This window comes from Trichogramma pretiosum, unplaced genomic scaffold, assembly GCF_000599845.2.
Source record: "Trichogramma pretiosum strain Unisexual culture from Peru unplaced genomic scaffold, Tpre_2.0 scaffold4, whole genome shotgun sequence".
NCBI lineage: Eukaryota > Metazoa > Arthropoda > Insecta > Hymenoptera > Trichogrammatidae > Trichogramma > Trichogramma pretiosum.
In genome coordinates, this window is record NW_019641688.1 from 2,626,583 (window position 1) to 2,652,516 (window position 25,934).

General features: G+C 40.9%; 1 protein-coding gene across 6 annotated transcripts; it reads left to right on the forward strand.

Moving 5' to 3' along the window:
- Positions 1-7,432: 7,432 nt before the first annotated feature.
- On the forward strand, positions 7,433-24,634 carry LOC106656293 (muscle LIM protein Mlp84B). Of its 6 annotated transcripts, none has more exons than XM_014377173.2 (9): positions 7,433-7,739; positions 10,902-11,042; positions 11,507-11,669; positions 14,832-14,952; positions 18,606-18,702; positions 19,352-19,436; positions 21,632-21,928; positions 22,010-22,330; positions 23,177-24,634. In XM_014377173.2, the coding sequence occupies exons 2-9, from the start codon at positions 10,928-10,930 to the stop codon at positions 23,451-23,453; spliced, it is 1,476 nt and encodes a 491-aa protein (XP_014232659.1). In that variant the 5' UTR covers positions 7,433-7,739; positions 10,902-10,927; the 3' UTR covers positions 23,454-24,634. The 6 variants fall into 6 exon arrangements, with proteins under 6 accessions (XP_014232659.1, XP_023317313.1, XP_023317315.1 ...); XM_023461545.1 differs by having other exon boundaries at positions 7,434-7,739; positions 10,905-11,042; XM_023461547.1 differs by lacking the exon at positions 7,433-7,739 and adding an exon at positions 10,189-10,421 and having other exon boundaries at positions 10,905-11,042.
- The last annotated feature ends 1,300 nt before the right edge of the window (positions 24,635-25,934 follow it).

The following is a 25,934-nucleotide window of genomic DNA, read 5'->3' on the forward strand; positions in this document are numbered from 1 at the left end:
GAATTTTGGCGGGAAAAATTTTCAAAATTTGGCGGGAAAAAATTTTCGAATTTTGGCGGGAAAATTTTTGAATTTTGGCGGGAAAAAATTTCAAAATTTGGCGGGAAAAAATTTGAATTTTGGCGGGAAAAAATTTTTGAATTTTGGCGGGAAAAATTTCAAAATTTGGCGGGAAAAATTTTTTGAATTTTGGCGGGAAAAAATTTGAAATTTGGCGGGAAAAAATTTCAAAATTTGGCGGGAAAAAATTTTTGAATTTTGGCGGGAAAAAATTTGAAATTTGGCGGGAAAAATTTCAAAATTTGGCGGGAAAAAATTTGAATTTTGGCGGGAAAATTTCAAAATTTGGCGGGAAAAAATTTTTGAATTTTGGCGGAAAATTTCAAAATTTGGCGGGAAAAAATTTTTGAATTTTGGCGGGAAAAAATTTGAAATTTGGCGGGAAAAAAGTGGAAATTGTGCCTGTGTTTGTTGGAATTTTGTGGAGAAATTCTCGAAATTCGGTGGACTTTCTTTCAAAACGTTAACCGCTAAAATTTTAAAAAAATGCAAGAAAAGCTCGAAAAGTTCCTGCTAATTTTTACATTAAACGGAGTTACTTTCATTTGCGAAATTGATTGTATTACGTGGGTTTGCTTTTTTTATTATTTAAATATCGCATGAACTTCAAATTCGCTGTAACTCGTGGCATCATCAAGAAAAGTACTACTTTTGTTATGTTACTCTGCAAATATAAACAAGCGCTTAAAATTGATAAGATTATGGTTTTTTTAAATTTATTGTAAAAATTTCAATGATATCGTACACAGCCTGCGTTGGTCTAGTGGGTAAAGGCGTTCGGCCATCTATCTGCTAAATCAACGCTGTGCTGAGGGAGCGGATTCGATCCCCACTGAGGGAAATTTCATTCGTGATTTTTCGCTTAGTGAGGTCGAGCCCGAGCCCGAGGTGGAGCGGGTACCACTCAAAAAGAAGACGCGGGCTAGGTCATCAGCCTCCGAAGCGGTAAAAAACATCGATCACTGTGCGAGCTGGAAGCGATAGGATAACTATAAGTAAGGAGCCCGAGGCGAGGACTCACAAGACTGGCAATAGATGGAGCACAACACTCCCATGATGAAGTCGGAAGCGAGAACCACACTCACAAGAGGGCGCCGGATGCGGGAGCCTAGGCTCGTTGCGGCCGCATGATGGCATCTGAAGCGAGAACCACACTCACAAGACGACAACAGAAAAGGAGGAGTATCAAAAACTCACGGAGACTCATAGCGCCGGAAGCGAGAACCCCACTCACAACATGGCACTAGACAGCTAGTTCTAAAGAAGACGTCCAACTCAGGAGGAGATGCCAGCAAAGTGTGACCACGCAGTAGACGGCTCTGAAGAAGGGGATACGACAATCGACGATGGCATCGCGCAGGATCGGAGGCTCACCAAAGTAGAAAAAAGATGAGTCCCTGAACCCCTAATCGTCGCATATCACTATGCGACGGATGGGGAATGTATGGAAAACAACGACTAACAGAAGTAGCAGAAATACTCAACTAACCCCGGCCTCACCGAAGCAATGCTTAACGGCAGATTCCGGTGAGTGTCCGAATGGGGTGGAGTAGAAAAAAAAACACACACACACACAAACAATCCAAACACACACACTTTTATCATGCAATTTTCGTGAATTTATGAAAATTTTACTCGTAGAAACACGATTTTAATCCGCAACAATAAGCTGTAGAACAAAAACCATACTATTTCAAGGGAAAAACTGTTGACTTGTAGTATATTGCGATCGTAGGGTAATAAGTTTCACATGTTGTGATGTTTTTTTTTTTTTTTTTTAATGTTGCTACATATGTTATGTATGACAGAAGGCGGAGAAAAAAATATATGATATATAAAAAAAAAAAAACGATGCCCGCATCGGCTTCTCCTTCTGCCCCTGTTTGACCCCCGCGGGACCGCCGCTGGGCGTCCGGGGAGAGGCTGGGCTGGTGCACCGAGCTCGTCACGTTTACACTGTTTGTTGTTTCGTCTTCTTCATGCCGCGTCGTCCGGTCATCTTCTTCTGGCCATCTCTTCGGCTCTCAGGCTTGCTGCTCGCAGAGCACGTTTTCGACCGTGTTGGGACAGGCCGGGTAATCTGCGCTGGCGTTGTGGTCGTAGCGTTGGCTGTGATGTTTAAAATAGCCGTGGCCTGTCAGGAGCTGGGTAAGGTGATAGTCTACCTCTCCGTGTCTCCAGCTGTCTATCCACGACCTGCTGTTCGGGATCAGCCTGTGCGTCCATCGTCCCTTTGATGAACGATCCCACCGGCTCTGCCATCTTCTTAATGTCTCCTGGCGTTCTTCGGCTCTCGCATCCTCGTGGCGAGCCCTCCTCCGCTGGACATCGACGCGCCGCAGGCCTCAGTGATGGCGGAGATAAGGCACCCGCTATGTCCTCCGGTCGCTCGGGCGTCGCATGAGGGATCCTCGCACCGGACAGCCACTCGGAGAAGACCTCCTCATCCAGTGTGCGAGCGCTCCATCTCCGTCTCGGGCCCGCTGAGCCTCTATGAGGTCTATGATCGCTCAGGTTGAAGGTGATAGCTCGGTAGTCGCTGTTTTATGACAACTCCCCTCTCCACTCGCCATCCCGAAACTCTGGGGGTGAGTGAATCGCTGGCGAAGGAGAGGTCGATGATGGAGCTACCCTGCGGACCAGTGAAGGTCAGCATGTGTCCGGTGTTAAGCAGCACGACGTCCAGGATGGAGAGCGCGTCGAGGAGAGTGACGCCACGAGGCCATCGTGTGTAACCAATACACGTTGTGATGTTGATACGATAAATAGTTTAAAGATGTACATATAGAGTGCGCATTGGATTTTTTTCAATATTGAAATTCATTCAATAAGGATAGGATCTCGTCTTAACACAAAGCGAATATAATTAAAAAGAATGAAAAATATTGCAAAATGGCGCACGAGTTATTCGATATTTTCTGAAAAGTGACAATTCTGAGTGTGAACTATTGTAGTACGGCCCAAAACCTTTCCGAATCACCGGACAGAATTTGGTTAAAATGTTTTTTCGCTAAGATCTCGTGGCTGACATGAAAACGAAATTTGAAACATATTTGAAACATAACCTCTGAACGGCACTTCACTCAATTATCGATTTAGAAGAGGAATTTTCCGGGAAATCGGAAATTCTGCGAGTGAACTATTGGAGTAGAGCTGTATACCTTTTGAAATCTTGCGTCAGAATTTTGATCGGTTAAGTATTCCCCGAGATCTCGTGGCTGACTCATGTTTGACGAAAAATCGGAAAAAAACGTGTTTTCATGCTTCAACGTCCTCAAACGATCGCGAGATCCGGTAGTTCTTTCGTGATTCAATCATTACATGCATTTTTTTTCTTCAATTTACATGCTAATAGCAACTACTGTCACATTATCAACATCTGCGCGCTGCTTAACCGGATGCTTCGCGCGAGCTCGATAAAAAATTCATCCGATTAGCCATTATAATTACGGCCGCGGCAGCAATTGAGTTGCACCCGGAAACATTAGCGCAGTGATTCGATAAGCTCAGTCGAATTACGATCGCGCGACCAAAAAGAAATTTGTATCATCTCTCCCGTCTCTAAAGTTAGAGCTTGCGGCACCATCCGCAGCTGTGTAGTTAGAACGGCTCAACAATTATAACACGGAGAAGCTGAGAAACGTGGCATCTCGATTTATATCGTTGAAAAGGGGGGCAAGATGCAGCACGCCGCAACCGCGCGATTAACGCACAGGACGCCACGAGCGCGCGCGAGCCGTACAATTTCCTCGTTTGGGCTAATTTTCGCCCGAAATGCGCTATTCATTATTCAGAGAGGGAGAGAGAGAGGACTGTGCTAGGAGTAGTGCGAATTACGAAGAGGATGCTCGAATTTTGCGGGCTATGTATGGTTGGCAGCTGCAAGTTTCATGAAGATAAGGAAGAGAATTGCAGATAGAACGAGACCCACGTAATAACGAGCACACCGGAAACGTCCCTTTCACGCAGACTCGACCGCAGGACGCTCATACATATAGATGCTCCGCGCGCGCTTTTGAATTTTACCATATATATAAAGCACCTCTCTTGGTACATAACTCTATATATACACGTAAAAAAATAACGATCCGAACTCGAGTGCGCCGAGCTTTTTCTGGCAATTTCTGCACGCTTTATTTTCTCTTGGCTGACACGCGCGTCGCGACCGAAAATTATTAATTCGATCGATCCGGTATCATAGCCTCGAGAATCTGGCCAAAAAGTTGTCGTAGCCGCGTCGATTACATCGTTCGTGATAATCCCCCATATTATGTCGAGCAGCGCGATATTTTCTATATATATATTGCTTATTACATCTTATAGGCATAGGCGTCGTCGTGCGTTATATATAATATAATGTCGCGAGGCGCGCGCGCGTCTCGCTTCGGTAAGCTCGCCATTGCGCTTATCTAAAAATAAATGCTTCGAGGCAAGGCCCTATTAATAGCGTAGATGAGTTTCTATCGCGTACACCTCTCATCATTCGTTCTATGCCCTCACTTTCATGCGGCCAAAGTATAATGTGTACGCAGTATGTGCATCCAGATATGATTCAATGCGTATTATGAACACGAATTCATATATGTATCGACTTTTCGTTCTCTTCATCTAATTTTATTTTTGCATATACACTGCACAACAAAATTATCGCAACAACAATTTTCATCGAAATTTTGTTCATTTTCACATGTTTTTATCTTCATCTATTTAGATCGTATCGAGAAGATTATTAAAATATCAATCTTCTTTAAATATCAATGGGTTTAAGCCAATATTGAGTTACTAGTAGTATTCGAGCGCAACACTAAAAATGACCGAAAAATTGATTGTTTTAACGTGTACCATAACGAGTAACACAGTAATTTATTTATCAAAATCTAACATACACAATCGCAAGACTCTTTTCAACGAATGATTTTAAAAAAGAGCTTTCTACGATTTGTTTGCACTCTGTAGGATGTTTTGGAGATACCATTTAAAATACATGAAATGACTCGAAGACAAAATTTCCAAGAAATCAAAAAAAAAAAAAAAATGGGTCTTGATGCGATCTAAATAGACGAAGATAAACGTATTTGAAAATTGACAAAATTTCGAATAAAATTTTTGTAGTGATAATTTTGTTGCGCAGAATATCTTTAAACGTACACGATAGATCTCGATCAGAGGTGAAATATAATTTCTTATATTTTTTCCAAAGCCGATGACAAATACACGAAGCGCGAATGGATTTATCCAGACGCCCAGACTGCCATCACCGAGATGTACGTGAATTTTTTACTGCAAAATACTAAAATTAAAGTATCGAGTCGTCGACCTGTACGTGTGCTGCTGACTTTTGAAGCGCGCGCGGCACACGGCACACAGCCACGCTCGGAAATTCGCGCTAAAACAGATGAGACAGAGTCAGAAACTCGAGAGTTTTATTTATAGAAATGCGTAAAGTTGAAAAAAATGTTGATTTACACGTTCTCGCTGGTGAGAGAGCTTCACCTACATATCGTCGCCCCAGCGCAGGAAGGTATCTATTTCCAAGCTGTAGCAAGAAGGATACTTACTCGCGTGCAGAGGCAAAAAGGTATCTAACTCGAGCGCAGCGGCAAAAAAGTATCTAATTCGAGCGAGAAGCAAAAAAGTAGCTAATTCAAACGAAGTGGCAAGAAAGTTTTGACGCGCTGAATTTAGGTTGGCAACGCAGCCGTAAATGATAAAATTTTGTTTCGTATTAGAGCAAAACAGAGGAAAAATATTTGAGCTAGTGTAATGATTTTCATCCATTTGTAATGCGAGCAAACAAATCAATCTCACCATGATTTCGACTCAATTTGCCACTTATGGAGAACTTTGTATGTTATGAAAGGAAAGTAGAAGTTATCGGCTTTACATAGCTTTGAATTAAATGTTGAATGTTGAATGTTAAAACAAAATTTTATCATTTACGGCTCCGTTGCCAACCTAAATTCAGCGCGTCAAAACTTTCTTGCCACTTCGTTTGAATTAGCTACTTTTTTGCTTCTCGCTCGAATTAGATACCTTTTTGCCGCTGCGCTCGAGTTAGATACCTTTTTGCCTCTGCGCGCGAGTAAGTATCCTTCTTGCTACAGCTTGGAAATAGATACCTTCCTGCGCTGGGGCGACGATATTATTATTATTATTTAAATTTTTTTCTGCAAAAACTCATGCGAGTGCGTACATGCGTATTCGGACGTTAAATTTTTATATAGAATTTGCCTAATGTAAGCTCCCCATACCGGCTATGACGACAAAATCATAACGCAACGGCGTATCATAATTATTATTAAGCCGAGCTTTCGCATTTTCTTCTAAATCGGGCGATTACTCGTACGCAAGAAAATGACTCACGAATTTTGGCAAGTGTCGATTTCGTTTGCAGGCACGTACTCTATTACGTGGGAAACGTCATTATACACGTCGCTGACAATTTATAAGTCGGCGTGTAATGCGATTTGTCCGACTGATTTTTCACATTGTTTTTGATCTCGTGTTGTGCACCAAGTCGAACAAATAACGAATCATTTGTACGAATGCTAGTCAGCTCGAACGCGTCGCGATTCGAGTATTTTCTTATATGCCAATCTGTATATATCTAGACGTCTGACTGTACGTACTCGTTATCTACTTCATTAAAGCCGTTGTGTTTCTTACGTCTCGTTTCTAACGCGACTTCTTTTTTTGTCGCGTCCAGGAAATGATCAAAGTTGGAGAAAAATAAGAAGTTGTTTACTTTATTTCGTATGTAAGGTATAGCGTAAACAATCGACCCGAGCACGCGACTCTATTTTCGGAACATTTTGTAATTGCCCACTTGTCTCTAACAAAGCTTCTCATTAGCACCGAGCGATTTTTAACTTTTTGTCTAGCCTAGCTGGATCGCGAGCTTTTTTTCGCCGATCTCCGCGCGTATGAGGGTCAGTAGTGGCTGACCTTGATTTCATTTTTTTTCCTCTACTCCGACAACCTATTAGCACTGGTTTTCCAGAATCGGAAGAGCCGAGAAAAAAAATGTTTTCTTTTCTCGCGACAGGCGTCATCGTTTTGCGTAAAGCGGCAAACTGTGGAATGTCAAGCATTTGCCGAGCTATACACCTTATACGAAGAAGCACACAGAAGCGTCATCAATTTTATCGCGCGCGAGGGTGTATACCCGGTGCGTAACGGACCAATACACTGGGCACGCGCCCGGCAACGATCGGAATTGACGTTAATTGCCTCTACCACTACCACCACCACCACTGCAGCAACAACATTTTGGACTATGCCGAGCTTTATAGCATATCATTGCGAGTTAAAGAGAGAAAGAGAGCGAGAGAGAGACGAGGATGCATTTCGCCGTCGCCACCGCTGCTGCTTTCGTATAGTAGCCGCCTTTTCGCGTCGTGCGCGAACGTGCCGTGTGCAAAGCTCAACGTGTAATGACTAGGCCGCTCCCGGGCCTCGTGCAGCCATTCGACGATTATATTCAAACCTCGCGCTTATTATATATATATATTGAAATTATAATTTTTTTTTAATTAAAAAAAGAAAAAACGTTGGTGTGCGCGCACGTTTTGTAGTTGCGTTTAGTATAGCGTGATTTATAGTGTGTTCTCCCACTGGTTCTCTTCGATAGCTTCGATAGACGACCAGCTTCAGTCATTTTTAACGTTTCTTCACAACTGGTGAGTAAAAGCTCTTCTTCTACATCTCTCTTTATCAATCCTTTTTATCTCGTGTAATATAAAAAAAGTGTCAAGAGGTAGTTACATAATCCCAGGGCAATTTGCGGGGGAGAATCGAGCTTTCGCGAGCTGTTGTCCGAGTGAGAAAAAATTTACACGAAGTTTTATGTATAACGCTGTTGATGACATCATAAATCTAGCTCAGGCTGTTAAAATAGAATCTTCATCATAGTGTCTGTCGTAGGCCTCGATATCCGTAATCAGACCTGATTTTAAATCTGTGTGTTTATTAATAAAATTCTAAGAGAAGTGTGAAATCTTTCGGTTCTATAATGAGAAACAATGGTCGTTTACATCCGTAGCCCTGGCCTCGAAAATCTACAGCGAAAAAATCGCTATCGGAAGGATTTATGCCTGATCTTCACCGGGTTAACGAGTGAATAATTTTCGACATTATCGTAGCTCGTTGCATAATCGTTCCTTCTTCGTCGTCGCGGGGTATATGACGCGTATTACACGCGCGTGTGTCACCGAGCTCGAAAATACAATTTCCCCATCCCTCGTGCACTGTGTTATAGCTCCGAGCCGCTTGCGCATAATAATACATATATCTCGCGAGCAGCGACGCAGCGGCAGCAGCAGCAGCAGCAGCGAAAGAAGGGGCTGCTGCTGCTCCCATCGCCACCACCGCCATCCAAAGTGATTAATTACTACTTTGCCGTTGTACAAAGGCAGACGCGCGGACAAAAACACGTATACGATGTAAATAAGCGTTTCTCGAGCTGCTTAGCGAACGCATTATATTAATAGCAAAATTGCTCTTGAGTTTTTCACTCGTAACAAATAAGGATATACCATGCAAAGCGATATTATTCGCGCCACCTCCGTCAGCACCGATCACGCGGGTGTAGGTGTGTGTGTGTGTGCAATCTCAAAGGCTAAAAAACTCTCGAGCTTGCGGCGCATCCGCGAGAATGCGATGCACGCGGGCGCCGCTGCTGACCAATTTATTATTACTGGTAATCGTCCAAATAACAACGTAATGCCGCTGCTGAATGACCAAGTGCATGTGTGTTAAAAGTATTAATGCGGCTTGTATTAAATACGACCAATTATTCGCTCGCAACGATCTGCCGTATAATTTGAAGAGCTTTTTTCCGTCGAGCTTTTTTCCTTATATTAATGACGTGGCATGAATATTTTGACTTTTTTCGTAACTCTCATCTTTATGTATAGTATTTTCTTTCTGCTGCAAACACGTACGTATGTAACAGACGCGCGCGCCGTGTATGTACACACTCGGTCTCTCGTGCTGGAGAAAAAAAAATTCGCGAAAAAAAAATTACACATACGCCGTAGCAACAGCAGCAGCAGCGGCTCGAAAAGTAAACGTTCCCGTGTACAAGCTGCACGCGCAACGCGCACCAAGCCAAGTTGGAGCAGAGCACAGGGAGGCCAAAGGGAGGCTGATAAAGGGGCGGATCGTGATGTATATATCTACTCGTCTCTGTCTCTCGTGCTCACTCTCACACACATACACAAAAAGGGGTAGTAAAGCAGACATATATAAATGCCCATATACAGCTCGGTTCGGTGGAGGGGTGGGCTGTGGAAAAGCACGTAGGCAAGAGGAGGCGTTCGAGCCCATGTAGCGTATATCTGTATAGACGCATACACACACAGACACATACACGGGGGAGAGAAAGTTACAGCGAGCGAGCTTTAATGGTCATGCGCGCAAACGCGAACGCGAAATGGTGGAATCTTTATCTATCCATTTAGAAGCAGTAGCGGTGCAGCTTTGCACGATGCCGAGTCAAATCACCAAGGGCTGGAAAAAATGCAGAAATTTTTGCACGATGCCTTGAGATCGACGCATGATTATATAAAGGATCAACTTATGAATATTCGTACTCTATAGTGGATGTTTGCTTATCGAGCTTTCGCACTCTCGAAACGTTCATCGAATATTATAGGCTGCTTGAAAAGGCACGGTTTGTCGGAGCTTTTACGAGCTGTATCGATGGGAATCGAGCTCACTGATAACTACAGAAAATAGCCGAAAAATTGCCTGAGTTGCAAAAAATGTCGAGATTGGCGAGCTTTTTCCTAATTCGGTTCGCGCCCGTGCGTGATTCACACACCGCTTCTATAACGAATCCGCGCAATGGAAAGAGAATTTGATGGTGCGTATGCCGCTCGCGGATGATACATAATATATAGGAGTTACGAATATAGCCAGCTTATACCCGTCCAGCTCTCTCTCTCTCTCTCTTTCTCTCTCTCGGGCTCTCCTCCTCCACCTCCTCCACCTCCTCCACCGACTTATATTACTCGCTGATTACGGAAATAGATTTGGACTTTTAATTTAGAACTATAGGCGGTGCGTACGACGGTGGCGGCGGCGACGACGACGACGACGGCGGCTCCGTCTTATACGCGTAAACCAGCGAGAAAGAGCGAAAGAGAGAGAGAAAGAGAGTGAGAAAGAGTGGAAGTGGAGAGAGGAAAATTGTTTATATACTCTGTTCCATTTTTGTGTGCGTACGCTGCGTTAGATAACTAGGCCCGTCGCACAACTAAGTCAGTCTTGCCGATTGTCTCGTGCGCGCATCATCTCCGTCATTAGACAAGGTACAGCATCGTCTCGTCTCTAGTCTTCATCATCTTCTTCTTCTGATTGTGAATTCTCCTGCTTATTTTTCATCATTTTTCTTTTATTTTTTTTTCTTGTATTCGAATTTTAATTCGAATCAATTTTTGGGACTTTATATTTTATAATATAGTATCATACATAGTGAAGTGCTGATTGAGTTTAAGTTTACACACACATCAAGTTGACGGATTCTATTTTCACGCGCATCGACAACGATCCTTAATTCGATTCGCATGAGTGAGATGGTGATTTGATTAAAACTGTAGAGAAAATAAAAATTGGTGCGGCGAATCGAATTAATGTGAGATAAACAACTAACGTAGTGTTTGCATATATTATGACCAATTACAATTGGTTATAACGCGTCTCAACGATTTGGTTTACTTTTTGCTTTTGTTGGAAGGGGTTTTCGCGGATTTGAATTAAATTGTTGTTAGCATTAAACACGAGTGTGACGATCGCATAATAAACGCTATCATTTTTTTTCTCTTGTGAATCTGTTTCAGTAGAATAAATAAAAAAACAGGACAAAATGCCTTACAAGCCAGTGGAACAAGCAAAATGCCCAAAATGCGGAAAATCAGTCTACGCCGCTGAAGAGCGCGTAGCTGGAGGATTGAAATGGCACAAGATGTGCTTCAAATGCGGTACGTTTTTTCACATACTTTCTTCTTTTGCTTCATTTTTATTTGATTCGCTTACGAACGCGCGTGGACTCCCCAGACGGAATCGATTATAGCTTAAAACTTTGTCGATTATATCTGCTCGGATTCATATCGAGAGTTTATTTTATCCGATTCTTCGCGAATTTCCAGACGGCGATTCATTAAAACTTTGTTCCAAAGCCTGCAATACTAATGACGTGATAACCATTTTTCGATCATACCGTGCGGCGCGCGCGAGTTTAAAGTTCGAATCAACGCGATTATGAGTTCGTAACAATTATTACTGATTATCCGAGCAGCGACGATTTATTAATTTGTCGGAATCGAGTTTGCGATTGTTGCCCTCCTCTCCGGCGTCCTTATCAAGTACACAATGTACGACGAGTGCCGCAAAGTGAGCCAGGAAAATTCAATGGACGGAATTTCGTTCACGTAAACTGTTGCAGGTCTCTGCGGCAAGCTGCTCGACTCGACAAACTGCACAGAGCACGACGGCGAGCTCTTCTGCAAAACTTGCCACGGCCGCAAATTCGGACCTAAGGGCTACGGCTTCGGCGGTGGCGCCGGCTGCCTCTCCATGGACCAAGGAGACCATCTTGCGGGCCACCAGTGAGTTCATCTTCCCGTGTCGTTTCCCCCCTTCGAAAAAACCCCCCCTCAGAACCTACAGCAACAACATCATCAACAACAGTTATACCCTTTATCCTTGTATTAGAGTCCCTTTAGCAGAACCTCTTCAGTGATTTTTCATTATTCCTGAGTATACGAATTCACATATGCCTCTTTTTTGCAAGTACCCTCACTCTTTCTCTCTCTCTCTGTCTATCTCTATCGCGTATACCCCCCTCAAAAAAGTCGTGATTTTGTTTTGACCTCTCGATTCCTTTTGATTTGTATTACGTGTATTTGTTACTCCTAGACGTGGGCACGAAGGTTGACAACGCACGTGTTGCTCGACTTATGCAGTGCCACTTTTTTGTTTTTTCTTCCAATCGTTTTACATATAATAGAGGGTCGTTAGATTTGCCTGATGTTTTTTACTCCCAATTGGTTTTATTTTGGTTTTGTCCCCTCTGTTTTTATGTTATAAAAAAAGTGTAACTTATTTTGCATTTCGATGTTACTGAAAAAAAGAAAAAAAAGCAACGACAACGACAAAATCCTCAAATTTTACAACATTTTTTGTAAAACACCCAAAACCAAGTAGAAATCATTAGGTGTGTAACGAGTGAAAAGCACAAAAAAATATTCTATTATACCAGCGTTGACGATGCATCAATTTGTGACTTTTTTTCTAAAGTTGTTCTACCAATGGAGTTTATGTTTATAATACATATATATTACTATATGCATGTATGTATTTATATATTTATTATATACCTACATACAGATGCACAAGCACTTATCACACGACGATAATAGTGATTGTGTATTCTTACGTAATTTTTTTTCCAAAGAAAAACGAGTGGCAAAACAAAGTCTTAAGTCAATGTTTTTTTTCTCTCTCTTATTTTTATTCTTTTTTCTGCTCTAAAATTATTATATTGTTATTACATTGTACTTATCCTTGTTGTGTACTGGGTGTTCACGAACGTTTGAGTAATCGACAGAAAAAAAAATTTAGTTTTTTTAAACTGTTATTCAAACATTTGTGGGACCAAAATGTTCGACATTGTGTACACACACGTAAAACGCACGACTTTTTATTTATATACGCAAAAAAAAGTTTGATATATTGAGTACACGCCTATACTCGCACACGATGAAAAAAGTTACTTGAAAAAAAAAAGTTTAAAAAAAAAGATTATGACTTATTATACATTGAATGTTTTTTTGAAAAATACGCACACGCAAACATATACACGTTTTTTCTTTCTCTATCTAGCTATAGGAATATTTGTACCATCTGTAATAAGTGTTATATTTAAAGAAAAAAAACTATATCTTAATTAATAAATAACACTGTTAAAAAAAATTAAAAAAGGTCTTGAGCTTTTTCATGCTATTTGAGGACGCTCAGGGCTTTCGCTTGAATTATTATTAAAAATATAATAATAATCTCAGGCGTGCACGCATGTATACGAATCAACAAACACCAGCAAAAATCATACTCGTAACCAATATTAAAAAAAGAAAAAAAGTTTAGAAAACAACATAGATATAGCTTGCTTGTGTACATGAGTGGACGTCAGCTCCGAGCGTCCGAAAAATAGCCCCCATCAATCCCCAATTTCCCGCCAGCCCCGCCGAGTTCGAGCCACAGCGGTCTGATATTATTCAGATAATCTTTCAACAGCAAATATAAAAAAACAAAAAAAGCCTGACACCAAAGTTGTGCTAGATTATAAAAGATATATAACGTTGATCTCTCTGTCTCTCTGACTCACATCCGCAACAATGAAAAACAAAAAAAAAGTAAAACAGAAAAAAGTATATACGTAGAAAAAACCGCGGCTATAAAAGTTACTGATGATGGTGAGCACCGAGTTATTATTATTTGTATATCACAGGGCGTGAATTTTACTCTTTCTTTTTTCTAATTTCTGACTCACTATAACTTTTTTTCCACTTTTCTAGAGATTTGTTCTGCAAAAAATTGTATTTCTTTTTACTGAAAAAATCTTTCACTCTGCTTATCGCGCCGAGTTATTTACCATCTCCTGCACGGCCTTATACACATTTCGATCTAACCCTCTAACCTCGCTAACCCTAGCCCCCCTTCATATAACCTTAAAAAAAAAGAAAAAAGAAAACGTTTCTTTGTCAATTATCAGACCAAACGGACAAATCACTTATCTGTTTGTTGATCTTTTTTTTGTCAAAAGTAAAAAAAAATACTCGCTCTGTCGCTCTATCGCTGCTCTCTATCTCTTTTCTATCCTTATCTTTCTTTTTTATTTTGACATTATCTTTGGTTAGACACTTTTTTGCCTCATATTTATGTATTTCTGTATAATTTTGAAATTTGTTGTCTGGTATTATTGAAAAAAAAAGCAAACAAAATTATTGTTGATTTTTTTTAATTTTTCTTGTTTATTTGGTAATTACTTTGGTACGCACCAACATCCGCTTTTCGGCTCTCTCGGGGCTCGGCGGAAGCCACGTCGCGTGGTTGGGGATTATCATTAACACCTACTAACACCTGCCTAACAATGTGATATAAAACAAAAAACGATCTACTGTAACATTTGCGACTACCCCTAAGTACGAGGAACACATGTTTCTCAATTTTCTATGAAAAACTTCATCTACGTCATTTTTCAGAACATTACAGAATCATGTAACTGGCTAAAAAATCGACATAAAATTCATCGACATATCTCAAAATCACATTATGTGTTCCTCGTCTTAGGGTTTTGTTGGTAGTATAATGCCTTTATTCTCTACATCCAACAAGTCTGAAGTGTATTAATTTAATATCTGTATCTCAGTTTGTTTTATTTTAACTTTCCGAAGATTTTAAAATCACGATGGACTATTAATGACACCAAATGAAACCTTTTCAATTTGACAAAAACAGTCCAACTTGTTTTTCTAATCTTCGTTTCTACCACATGTAAATACTTGATTTTTTCTGTTGCTGTTATTTTGCCAAACGACGATCGCTCGAAATTTTTTCCGATATTTTATCTCGCTTTCGTCGTTTGGCAAAACATGATTTTTCTTTTTTTTCTCTCTTTCTCGTCTCTTTAATGTACAAATAAAAGCCTCTCTCAGCGTCGTCATCATCATCAGTTTCATATATCTCTAAATGCCGGTCGCAATTTGCAGGTACCAAATTTCGAACGCCGTGATGGAGCCAAGATCCATCGCCAAAGCCCCGGAGGGCGAGGGCTGCCCACGCTGCGGCGGCTACGTTTACGCCGCCGAGCAGATGCTCGCCAGAGGAAGGGTAAGTTTTCGTAACGACGCCAAAATGCTCCCGAAACTCCCTCGAAACTATATCATATCTCTCTTGGTCTCTCGTTCCTGCTTTACTACGTAGCACATATATACACACCATATTTTTTTTCAGGGAGAGAAAGCCTATAAAACATAAAAATTTTAATTACAATTACAAATATTTTTGTTAAAGAGTAAGATTAAGATTACTGTGTACTACAGAAACCCATCATAGTTTGACTCTATGAAACTTTTACAATAGGTCTATTCTCGACGTTTTTATTATAGGGAACAAGTGTGTGTATATATCTATAGCAGTAAAGTAGATGCAAAGAGACCTGACGTGATTCGATTCGATTTATTCGATAAAAAGACATTAATATCTGAATTCGTTACGTGAGATGCAAACACGTATACACATATTCATAAACACTACAGGGTGGCTTTAATCGAGCAGGGGGACGTACATCGTCGTTGTATCGAGTGTATCACTCGTGTTCGTCGAATGATATTGAATTATATTACAGCGATTTTGAGCTAGTATAATTCTATAAGCATATTAAGTATCGTCGATTTGATGCTCTTAACGAAATTTAGATCGGTGTATGTTTCGGAATAATTTAAAAATATTCAACTCCGTCGCGTTTCGAATCAAACATTAATGACTTTTAAAATAGAATTTTCTTGTATTTTTTTATTTTTATTTTGAGAAATGAAAAAAAAAACATTTTCGATTTTGAAATGGACCAATGCGTGTGTATAGTTGGACAAATTTATGAAAAAATAAATAAAAAATAAATCTGTTTTTTTTTTTTTGGAAAAACGAAATTTAAAAAAAAAGCTAGCCACGCAGTCGAGGTGCGATAAGCTCACCGCATAACAGTTTAGTAAAGAGGAGCTCTGTGTTCTCGAAATATCCACACACTCAGCAGAGCGACTTATAGCATCGCCGCACGCATTCCTCTCTTGGAAGAGTATAGTCGCCGGGTCACAACGTCGCGGTGTTGTATCTATTATATCTATTACATGCACATAATGTATTATATAGCGCGTCTAGCGCTCCAACTCGCTCGCCAACGTAATTTCATCGAGCATATTTTAATGATGAAACATCTCGTACGAGGATATATTTCAAAATAATGTACATCGATTGGCCGCGAGAGAGATAATTGCGCCGCGAACGCGTTAAAATAATTTGCAACGATCGTCGCGAGCGAGGGGTAATCAAATGAAATATTTGTCAGCGCGCATCGCATGGCAAGGAGAGCATAAACATCGTTTCATTGGGATCGGTGCAGAATTAATCAAGGACTTGGCTCTCCTCTTCTTCGAATTTCGTTAAAAGGATTAAGAATAAACGACCGACTCGTGTTATAGTTAAATTCGCGTGCTTTTGTCGATCCAAAATCGCTGAGTCTTATATAATCGAGCTGATTAGATTCAAGTTTCGGAGCTATTCAATTACTGCAAAACGATCAAAGTTATTGGGCAACGCGCGACTCGAAAACAAGAACCTCTCGATTCGTAACTTCTGAAAGTCTAATGCTCTTTCGATCTTACATATTAGATTACAAGGCCTACATAATGTCGCGAATTATTTTCGTTTTTCCGCGCCTATTTTTATTATACACTGCTCATTCATGAAATACGCATGGTATTACAAAATCGCACACTTACAGAAATATCCCACCGTATAATACGCTCGAAAATAGCTCGGGCGCGCGCATATAAGAGTCTACCGCAAGCTCGCGAATTTACGCACAATTCAGTTTTAGCCACTCTCTCTCTCTCTCTTTCTCGCTGTAAGAATAAAATTCTTTCTCTTTCTCTCGGTGCGTGTTAAAATCTAATAATAAAATGCGACTCGTCGCGTGTAATAATCGTCGACGTCCCACGCGCTTCGCGTATATTACTTTATATATCGCACGAGAGAGGACGGCGCCGGGCAAAACAGCATCAGCAGTAGCAGTAGCCGCAACGGAGCATGATGCGATTCGAAGTTTTCCGGGCGTATACACGGCAGCGCGAGAGGCAAAATTGATGCCGCGTTTAATTTTAGCCATAGACACACACGTTCTCGCGTGCGGCAGTGGCTTCGCTTTTTACTCGAGCGCGAAGTTAAATGTATAATATGCAAAAGCTCGATCTCTGCCAGAAAAGCGACTCTGAACAATTTTTTTTCTCGAGGGGTATTTAAAAAAATTAAATTTCACTCGCCTTACACTTACACTTACATTTTACCTAAAAACAAAGATCAACGAACGAGTGACAAACGAAATATTTTTTATAATGAATTGCGAGAGACGTTGAAAATCATTGCTGCCTTTTTTGTTTTTTTCTTGTATTGACTGGCCCAGGCCTACCATAAGCAATGCTACAAGTGCGGTATCTGTAAGAGGACACTGGACTCGACCTTACATTGCGACGGGCCCGATCGCGACATTTATTGCCGAGGTATATTATAGCCGCCAAACGAAAATCTCTCTCACTTTGTGACCACCGACCAACCCCTTTGTGCATTAAAACAAAAACAATACCAAAAAAAACTGTACTTGACAGCACGATTTCCTGAATTTTCACCTCTTTCTTTATTTACTCTTTATAACTATTTGTTGTTAACTGATTAACGGTACATTCAAATATGTCTGCAATGTGCAATAACAACAGCGCGCAATAATTTCGGAAAATCGGACACATGTTTGCTCATCGGTGGGCGAACATCATTTATACACATTCGATACGCATTTCATACACTTACATCTGTCACAACTGGAAACACACAACTGGATTTACTTATGCGCGCGTCAACAGTAGATTACAATGGTGCTGCTGCTGCGCCCGCCCAAATAATCACACACGCGCGTACACACGAGCAGCATATAATACACGCATATCTGGGCAGTGCACGGAACACACGCAGCAGCAAAAAAAGGACCCGATGCTGTGCACGGCGTTCTCGAAGGGGGAAGGGGACCTCGGCCGGGATATGTACACGCAGGGTTCGGCGCGTTATACAGGGTGCACAGGTTGCAGCAGCCCCGAATCTATGCATACATTAGCCCTCGTTAAGTTCATTCACCGACCGTATAGACATACATGCCCTGTTTGCGTGTATATGTATGCTCACCAGTTTTGTCTCTTTTCGCACTATTAGCCCCTTTGCAAACATCGCACCCAATCACCAATTCTCTCTCTCTCTCTCTCTCTCGTTCTACAAACATATGTATACACACGCATCCTTTTGCTTCGTTTTCTCAATAAATACCCTCTTCTGTTGCTGCCGTTGCATTTATGCACAGCCAGCAGTTCGGCTTTTGTAAAAGCTCTCGCGCGCGCGACTCGTTCGTTTGTTCAAAGATTATTTACCTCGCGCAAATGCGTCGCGTTCAAAAAGTCGTATTTTACAACAACAGCAATACACCAACAACAAAATCAACAACGACAAAAACAACGGAATGCCTGTGATTTAATATGGTAACGATCGTAGCGTTTCTAATGAAAAAATAATCATGGTCTCGATTAAAGCCAATCCCATCTTCCCTCGTGTCAAAATATTTTCATACATTATTATAGTAATCATAAGTACAATAAACAGGTGACTAACCCAACTTTATTCGTATCCCCTTCTTTTTTTTTTGTTTCTTTGTGTCTCGATACGTATAGCAATGGCACAGAGAGTGTTTTAAATGTGGCGACTGCTCCAAGAGATTAGACTCGGTCAACTGCTGCGAAGGTCCTGACAAGGATATCTATTGCAAAGGTGAGAGATAAGCAAGCGCATTCACACGCACACAAAAACATTTTTTATCGTCCAACATTTATACTACTTTTGTACATCACACGAAAGCGCGAGCAGTGCAAAATTTAAATGTTCACTCTATATTATACTCGAGTGCGAGATTTAACGACGATTAATTACATTAATTTGGACAACAAATTTACTCTCTCTGGCTCTCTCTTTCAGCTCGTGGCAAATATTTTTGGCTACGAGCCCGTTTAGAGCAGCGAGCGCGTGCACGGGTAAATTTTTTTCACGCAAATATAGATCACCTAGAAAAACGACGACACACCTGCACCACAGGTCTATATATGCTTGCGTGTCGAGCCTCGAATTTTAACACGAACTGAAGCAAAATTTTCGCAACCGTAGAGAAATTTTTCCATTCGGAAAGTTGCACTGCTCGCGAGTCTCGAAAAAAAAATTACACTCAATCAATTCATCGACGACAACAATCTTCTTTTGAATGTTAAAAATCTGTCTTACTTATGTATTATTCTTATTTGTGCGTGTCTCCCCTCTCCCCCATCGACAAAAAACAACTACAACAATTGCAACAACAACATCAACAACAACTACATCGAACGCGTTGTTCTCAATGTGTGACCACTTCCACTCGATAAAAAAACAGTGTGCTACGGAAAGAAGTTCGGTCCCAAAGGCTACGGCTACGGCCAAGGTGGCGGCGCCCTGCAGAGCGACTGCTACGCCAACGGGTGGGTGTTTGACTACTGTTCACTTTTCATCAGCAAAAAAAAATAATAATAATAATAATAATAATAATAATAATAATGATACCGATAATAGTAGTAATAGACGATTTCTTTTGGATTTGCCAGCGGGTGAATTTGCAAACCAGTATGTACTTTCTCATTATTAACCCACATCCGTGTAGCAAATCCACGAAAAGGTTTATTATTATTATTATTTCACAATATGTAAATATTTTATTTAGATATGCATTGTTTATTTATAATAATCGCACCACATTTCTTTCTCACTCTTTCGTTTGTCTGTCTCACGATTATATACACATCAATTATTTAGAGATAATTTATAATTTACGAAAGTATGAAAAAAATATTACTTCAAACTAGTTAAATATATATAATGCGCTTTACTTCTCTCTCACTTTCTGTCAATCTCTTTCTCTCTTTTTTTTTGGCTCTATCTATCCTGTATTGTTTAGTTTTTTATTTTGTTTTGTAAGTTTGACTTTGCTCTCTATCTCTGCTTCTTAACAGCTTGCTACCCGAAGAAATTCGGACCGCGAGGCATCGGCCACGCTGGAGGTGGTTGGATCGGCTTACAGTGCGATATCGAGGACATGGGGTACGGGCAATTTGAACCTGAACCACAAATATCCTCTGCCTTTCCCTTTTTTGTGCATCTAAAAAAAATTTTTTTCTCGACTCGATACCTTGACGCGTATAATTGTTGAAAATTTTCTCATGATCCTGACGCATATTTAATGTATAAAACTTCATTGTATATAACGTCCCCGAGAAACGCACATTATATGCTACCGTATATAGCGTGTGTGCCCCTAATGGCTGCGGGGCGACGAAATTTTCAATCTCTGGCTCCATTAGCGGCGGCCGTTTAAGACCATTAAATTAATCGAACGATCCAACGCGACGCTTTAATGCGCGCTGACTCATGCAAGTTTTTGTGTGTGTGTGCATGAGTGTGTTAGTTTGTGTGCGCCGCCACCATCCAATATTATATAAATACAGAGTTTGTTTTATCGCCACCCGAGCTTTAATTTTCTAATAATAATCTTGTAATGAATCCAACTTTTCTCTTCTCCCGACTCTCCTTCTTTATATACCGTATCGAAGATTCTCTTACCTATATCGAGAAAGGCTCACACGACGTTCGCGTAACGAGATTATCATGCAGCGCCGCAGCCATGCACTCGTCGCGCCGAGCGAGTTCTTTCCCCCGTTGCAATATGCATAAAGACGGTGTCAAAAGCCAGACGACGATCTCCATCGTGTAATAAGTATCGATTCGAGTCGAAGTTTTTTAATCGTCTCTTTTTTTCGATTTTAGAATTCGAAAGTCTCTGAATTAAAATCCACGGACAGATTTAAAGCTCAAAAGACGGACCATCAGCTCGTCGATCACACACGTGTTACCGTAATTACGGAAAAACTTTTGACCATGTTTCACGCTCAAATACCTAGAGATACATTCGCGCTCTGAGTCGAGCACAATTCATGCTCAGACTCGAGTGCGAAACGCCCTCGAGTTCTGTCTACTACTAACTATGATCTTAAGCTGAGCGATGAGGCTCGAGAGCGATTCACGCTCAGTCTCGAGGCTGAATCGCGCTCAGTGCTGGTGACGAAACGAGCTCAGTAAAGTCGTGTGTGATTCGTTTTCAGTAGTTGAGCGTGAAACATGGTCAAAAGTTTTTCCGTGAAACTAATGTTTGCACTATCGATATTTTTATACGTACGCAAGAGATTTTGTGTAGTTGGATTAATATTGGAAAACTGTCACGATGTCGCGGAGGATTCTCTCGAGTCTGCACACGTCATTATATAAGAAAAGACCGCATAATTGAAAAGAAAACGTGCACAGCCACCGCTCGATTTTGCACACGGACGCTTGATACCTCATATGCTCGCGTCTTTTCGCATAGACGCTATTATTATTATCATTACAAAATTTTCTTGCCTGCTTGCCTGTGCCGCGCGAGCGACTAAAATTAGTTTTTGCCATCCCGCTCCAAGCTCGCGAAGAGCTGCAAATTCCCTCGCTATGCATGCAGAATCAAAAAAAAATATCCAACACGTACATTAACAGTGCACTTTGATAGTTATATTTAAAATAAAAACACGTCCCATCGTCTTCACCTTCGATTTCGAACAAACATTTGAATAATTACATCATCGTTGCGCAGTGATGCGGCTCCGAAAACGACCGTCGTGGACACGGCCTCGATCATGGCCCCACCTGGCAAGGGATGCCCTCGCTGCGGCGGGGTAGTCTTCGCCGCCGAGCAGGTGCTGGCCAAGGGCCGCGAGTGGCACAGAAAGTGCTTCAAGTGCCGGGACTGCACCAAGACCCTGGACTCGATCATAGCCTGCGACGGCCCCGACAAGGACGTCTACTGCAAGACCTGCTACGGCAAGAAGTGGGGACCCCACGGCTACGGCTTCGCCTGCGGCTCCGGTTTCCTCCAGACCGACGGCCTGACGTGAGTGCACAACTCGATTGCGACAACGACGAAATTGTTGTCTATATTATAAATTGTCCGTGGTTTTTTTTTACTATGAAGCGAGGACCAGATCTCGGGCAGCAGACCGTGCTACAATCCCGACACCACGTCGATCAAGGCCCCACCGGGCCAGGGCTGCCCGCGCTGCGGCGGCATGGTGTTCGCCGCCGAGCAGCAGCTCGCCAAGGGCACGATGTGGCACAAGAAGTGCTTCAATTGCGCCGAGTGCCACAGGCCGCTCGACTCGATGCTGGCCTGCGACGGCCCCGACAAAGAGATCCACTGCAAGGCCTGCTACGGCAAGCTGTTCGGCCCCAAGGGCTTCGGCTTCGGCCACTCGCCCACTCTCGTCTCGACCGATCCCGAGCACGCACCGTCTTTGTAAGTTTTTCCTTTTTACAAAATTTCTATAACTCATAATATCGTATCGGGAAAAGATGCTAGTTTTCGGACACTTGAGAAAAATGCCGACCTCAATTTTTTGAACTTACCGCCGAATAAAGAATTTTCTTATCTTTCCAATGATTATATTTAAATGGAAAATTAGTTTGAATTTCAATTACATGGGGATTTGATAAAAAAAATGTTAAAAGTTCAGTTTCCGGATACTGATATTTTTAAAACTTAGTTTATTGATAGAAATGCTCGACATCAGATGTATGACCGAAATACCCATTCGAATATGTTTTTAAACATATTGACTTTTATTTATTGGCTTGTTTTTGGCGATTTTTCCATTTCAATTATGTTGAAAATATTAAGCACATTTCAAACGACTCGAAAACGACAATTAGATTGTTCAAAAAATGACTATAACTCATAGTAATTAAATCCAGCCTTCACCGCTAGAGGGCGAGTATCCTTATACGTAAATCTGCAATTGGTAAAGTAAAAATAATCTTACAAGTTCAAGAACAGTTTTTTCAACTGAGTTTTTTCATGAGCCTCGCTTTTAAATTGATAAAAGTAAATATTTTTTTTAAATTCACGCAACGTCCTAAAACTAGCAATTTTACCCTGTGCATCACAAGTCGACAGCAGTCGCTTCTGGATGACCTTGAACTCAATTTCTATTGGCCACGCACACGCGCGCTTGTCCACAGCTCCATTTATATACCACGCACACGCTAACACATTCCTATAGAGAAAATAATTATCTAACATCGGCGCCCGTGTCTTCGTTATTTTTTCTCACTCTCGTTCTCTCTCTCTCTTTGCCCCGCACAGCATTGACTCGAAGCCAGAACTCGGCGTGAAGATGAACGACGGCGGCGGCTGCGCCAGATGCGGCTACCCCGTCTACATGGCCGAGCAGATGATCTCCAAGGATCGGCTGTGGCACAAGCGCTGCTTCTCGTGCGGCAGCTGCCATCGCTCGTTGGACTCGACGAATCTCAACGACGGCCCGGACGGCGACATCTACTGTCGCGGCTGCTACGGACGCAATTTCGGACCCCGCGGCGTCGGCTTCGGAATGGGAGCTGGCACGCTCACGATGGCATAGATTGCTACCGCTATGCCGCTTCTCTGCCTACATAAAATGAAGAGCGCATCTATGTGCGATGGCGAAATCGCAGAGCAGAACGAAGATCGACCTGATGCAAATATTGCAAATTATTGCAAAAATTGCTGGAGCCTCTTCCGATCGATATACACATACATATTATGATCTTCAACCCCTTTCGTCGTCAGTGTGTGTTAGTATGTAAGCGTGTGAGTTTGTGTGAACCCGATCTTGGATTTCACGAGGGAATCCCCCCGCTGCGATCCACGGGTAATTTCAGCAATAACAGCTGCTGCTATTGTTGCTGCAACGGGATTTGTGCCATAAATAATATCACATGCGTTTCTTTTTTTTTTCTTGAAAAAAAATATGTAATTTTTTTTCTCGGGGGTGATGAATATTACGGTATATTGATTGAATGCGGTGTACGACTGTTGTGCGTAAATATTATTGTTGAAATAGACAATATATATAGAGAGCAAGGAAAAAATAAAATGAGAACTCGGCTCGTCGATTCATGCCTCGACTTCGAGTTTTTCTCGCTCCTTCCCTCGTACTCCTCTCTTTCTTTCTCTCTTTCTCTCTATTTCTATCTGTCTGTCTTTTATCGCGAGAAAAACGATCGAACGATAGATGATACGAGGCTTGAATCGACGGCCTTTAGTTTACGAGATACGAAGGATGAAATGTATACATTTCCCAGCTTGACACCGTATATTATATTTGAATATATAATAGTATAGACGCGAATATTATGTGTGTATCGACGAAAAGGCTCGACTCTTTTTCCGATTTATTCTTAATATATAAAATTAGCATTATATGATATTCTAATCTTAGTCAATCTTGGAGTTTTACATGTTAAAGGCATGTATAAAACACACGTGGACATGAAATATACCTGTCGCGATATATCAGAACGCGCGCAGCACAAGCAATCTCAATAAAATAATCCCGTATTATTGTAGATCGAAATAATACGGGAATTGATAAAAATTTTGCAAAAGTTATACATATGTATGAAGCGTCCGAGACGCCAATATAATCACATACTTACGCAAGCGATCGAGGTACGCTTTGAAATTTGATTTTAACTTTTGTTTCATCGTACTTTATTGGTTAAAAATATTTTAACTAACGAACGATCCTATTTATCTTAAAAAAAAAAACATTATAAAAAATTTGAAAAAAATATATAGATATTATTTCAATTATGAAACAAAATCCGGTGGAACTTGCGAATTTTGTGTCGAGCTTTTAGGACAATCATTCGACGACACACATAAGTAGGCGCGTAATTCATTTCGCGTATTAAATTTTTTTTAGCACCGAAATCGCAACGCGTCGCATTCGTAAGTTCTACAGGATTTTTTCATGGGTATTTCGAGTGAAATATTCGATCGTAAATCGATAATAAATAAAAGAAAATAAAGAAAGAAAAAAAAATTTGAGGGACTCATCTGACTCGAGTTTCACCCTGCGTTACCACGGGTGGAAGCGGTGAAACACGAACCTCGTGAAATGAAAACGAAGACGAAGCGAAGATTATTATAACGTAATTCACACGTGTCAAAAAAAATTAATTAATTACATCGATAAAACGATTAATCCGTCATAATTGATCTTCTCAAGTTTTTACATCTGCGCACACAACTTAACACATTCTCTCTCACTTAGTTTTGGTCTTCCTAATTTTATCATCGAGGATATATATTGTTTTTTTTATAATACTTAATTTGTAATGACTACTATAGCATCATTATCTTGTTTTATTTATTTATTTATTCATTCTTTTTTTTTCTCATTTTTCATCATTATTATCGTAACGCGTCTCTAAAACCAACGAAATGATCCTTCAGCTCTGCCGTATCGATGAAATTGTGCTCACGGTGAATAACTTCGTTTCGAGATGAAAACTCGCTCGTGTGATTGCGCTGAATAAAAAATAATCACGCATCGTTTTTCTCGAATCCGACGCTGCTCTTTTTTTTTATTCACTCGTTAGCGACTCCGATCTGCGCGTAGATAAACGCGTTGCTTTGTTTTCTTCTTTGCTCCGCAACTCTTACTTCGCACCCGATCGAGCGTCTACGGTTGAGCTCGAGAATCATCGATTTTTATTTTCTAATGTATAAGTGAAAATGGCATCGTATGAACTGCACACTTCATAATATACCATTGAATCGCACGAGACATTATAATGTAACTATATCGATTAAGAATGAAAATCAAACTATTATTTTAAATAATTATACAAATAAAGGATAAAAAAAATTGCAAAAAAAGAAGGATGACGATGCGTTCTTATTTCTATTTTACTAACCTTTTATTCTTTTCGTTTATCTTTTGAACAGCACCAGATCAATGGGTAAATTTGTCATGGAATAAAGCAATTAACTATGGTGTAAAACACTAATTTTATATATTCATAGCAACAACTGTACAATTTCTAGTCATACATAATAATATATCATAATATGT

What these genes read in the sequence shown, in the direction of transcription:
- LOC106656293 (XM_014377173.2), top strand. Translation starts at nt 10,928, where the DNA reads ATGCCTTACAAGCCAGTGGAACAAGCAAAATGCCCAAAATGCGGAAAA. An exon ending in AGCGACTGCTACGCCAACGG is followed by an intron (nt 19,437 to 21,631) that starts GTGGGTGTTTGA and finishes ATCGTTGCGCAG; the next exon opens with TGATGCGGCTCCGAAAACGA. An exon ending in CTCCAGACCGACGGCCTGAC is followed by an intron (nt 21,929 to 22,009) that starts GTGAGTGCACAA and finishes TTTACTATGAAG; the next exon opens with CGAGGACCAGATCTCGGGCA.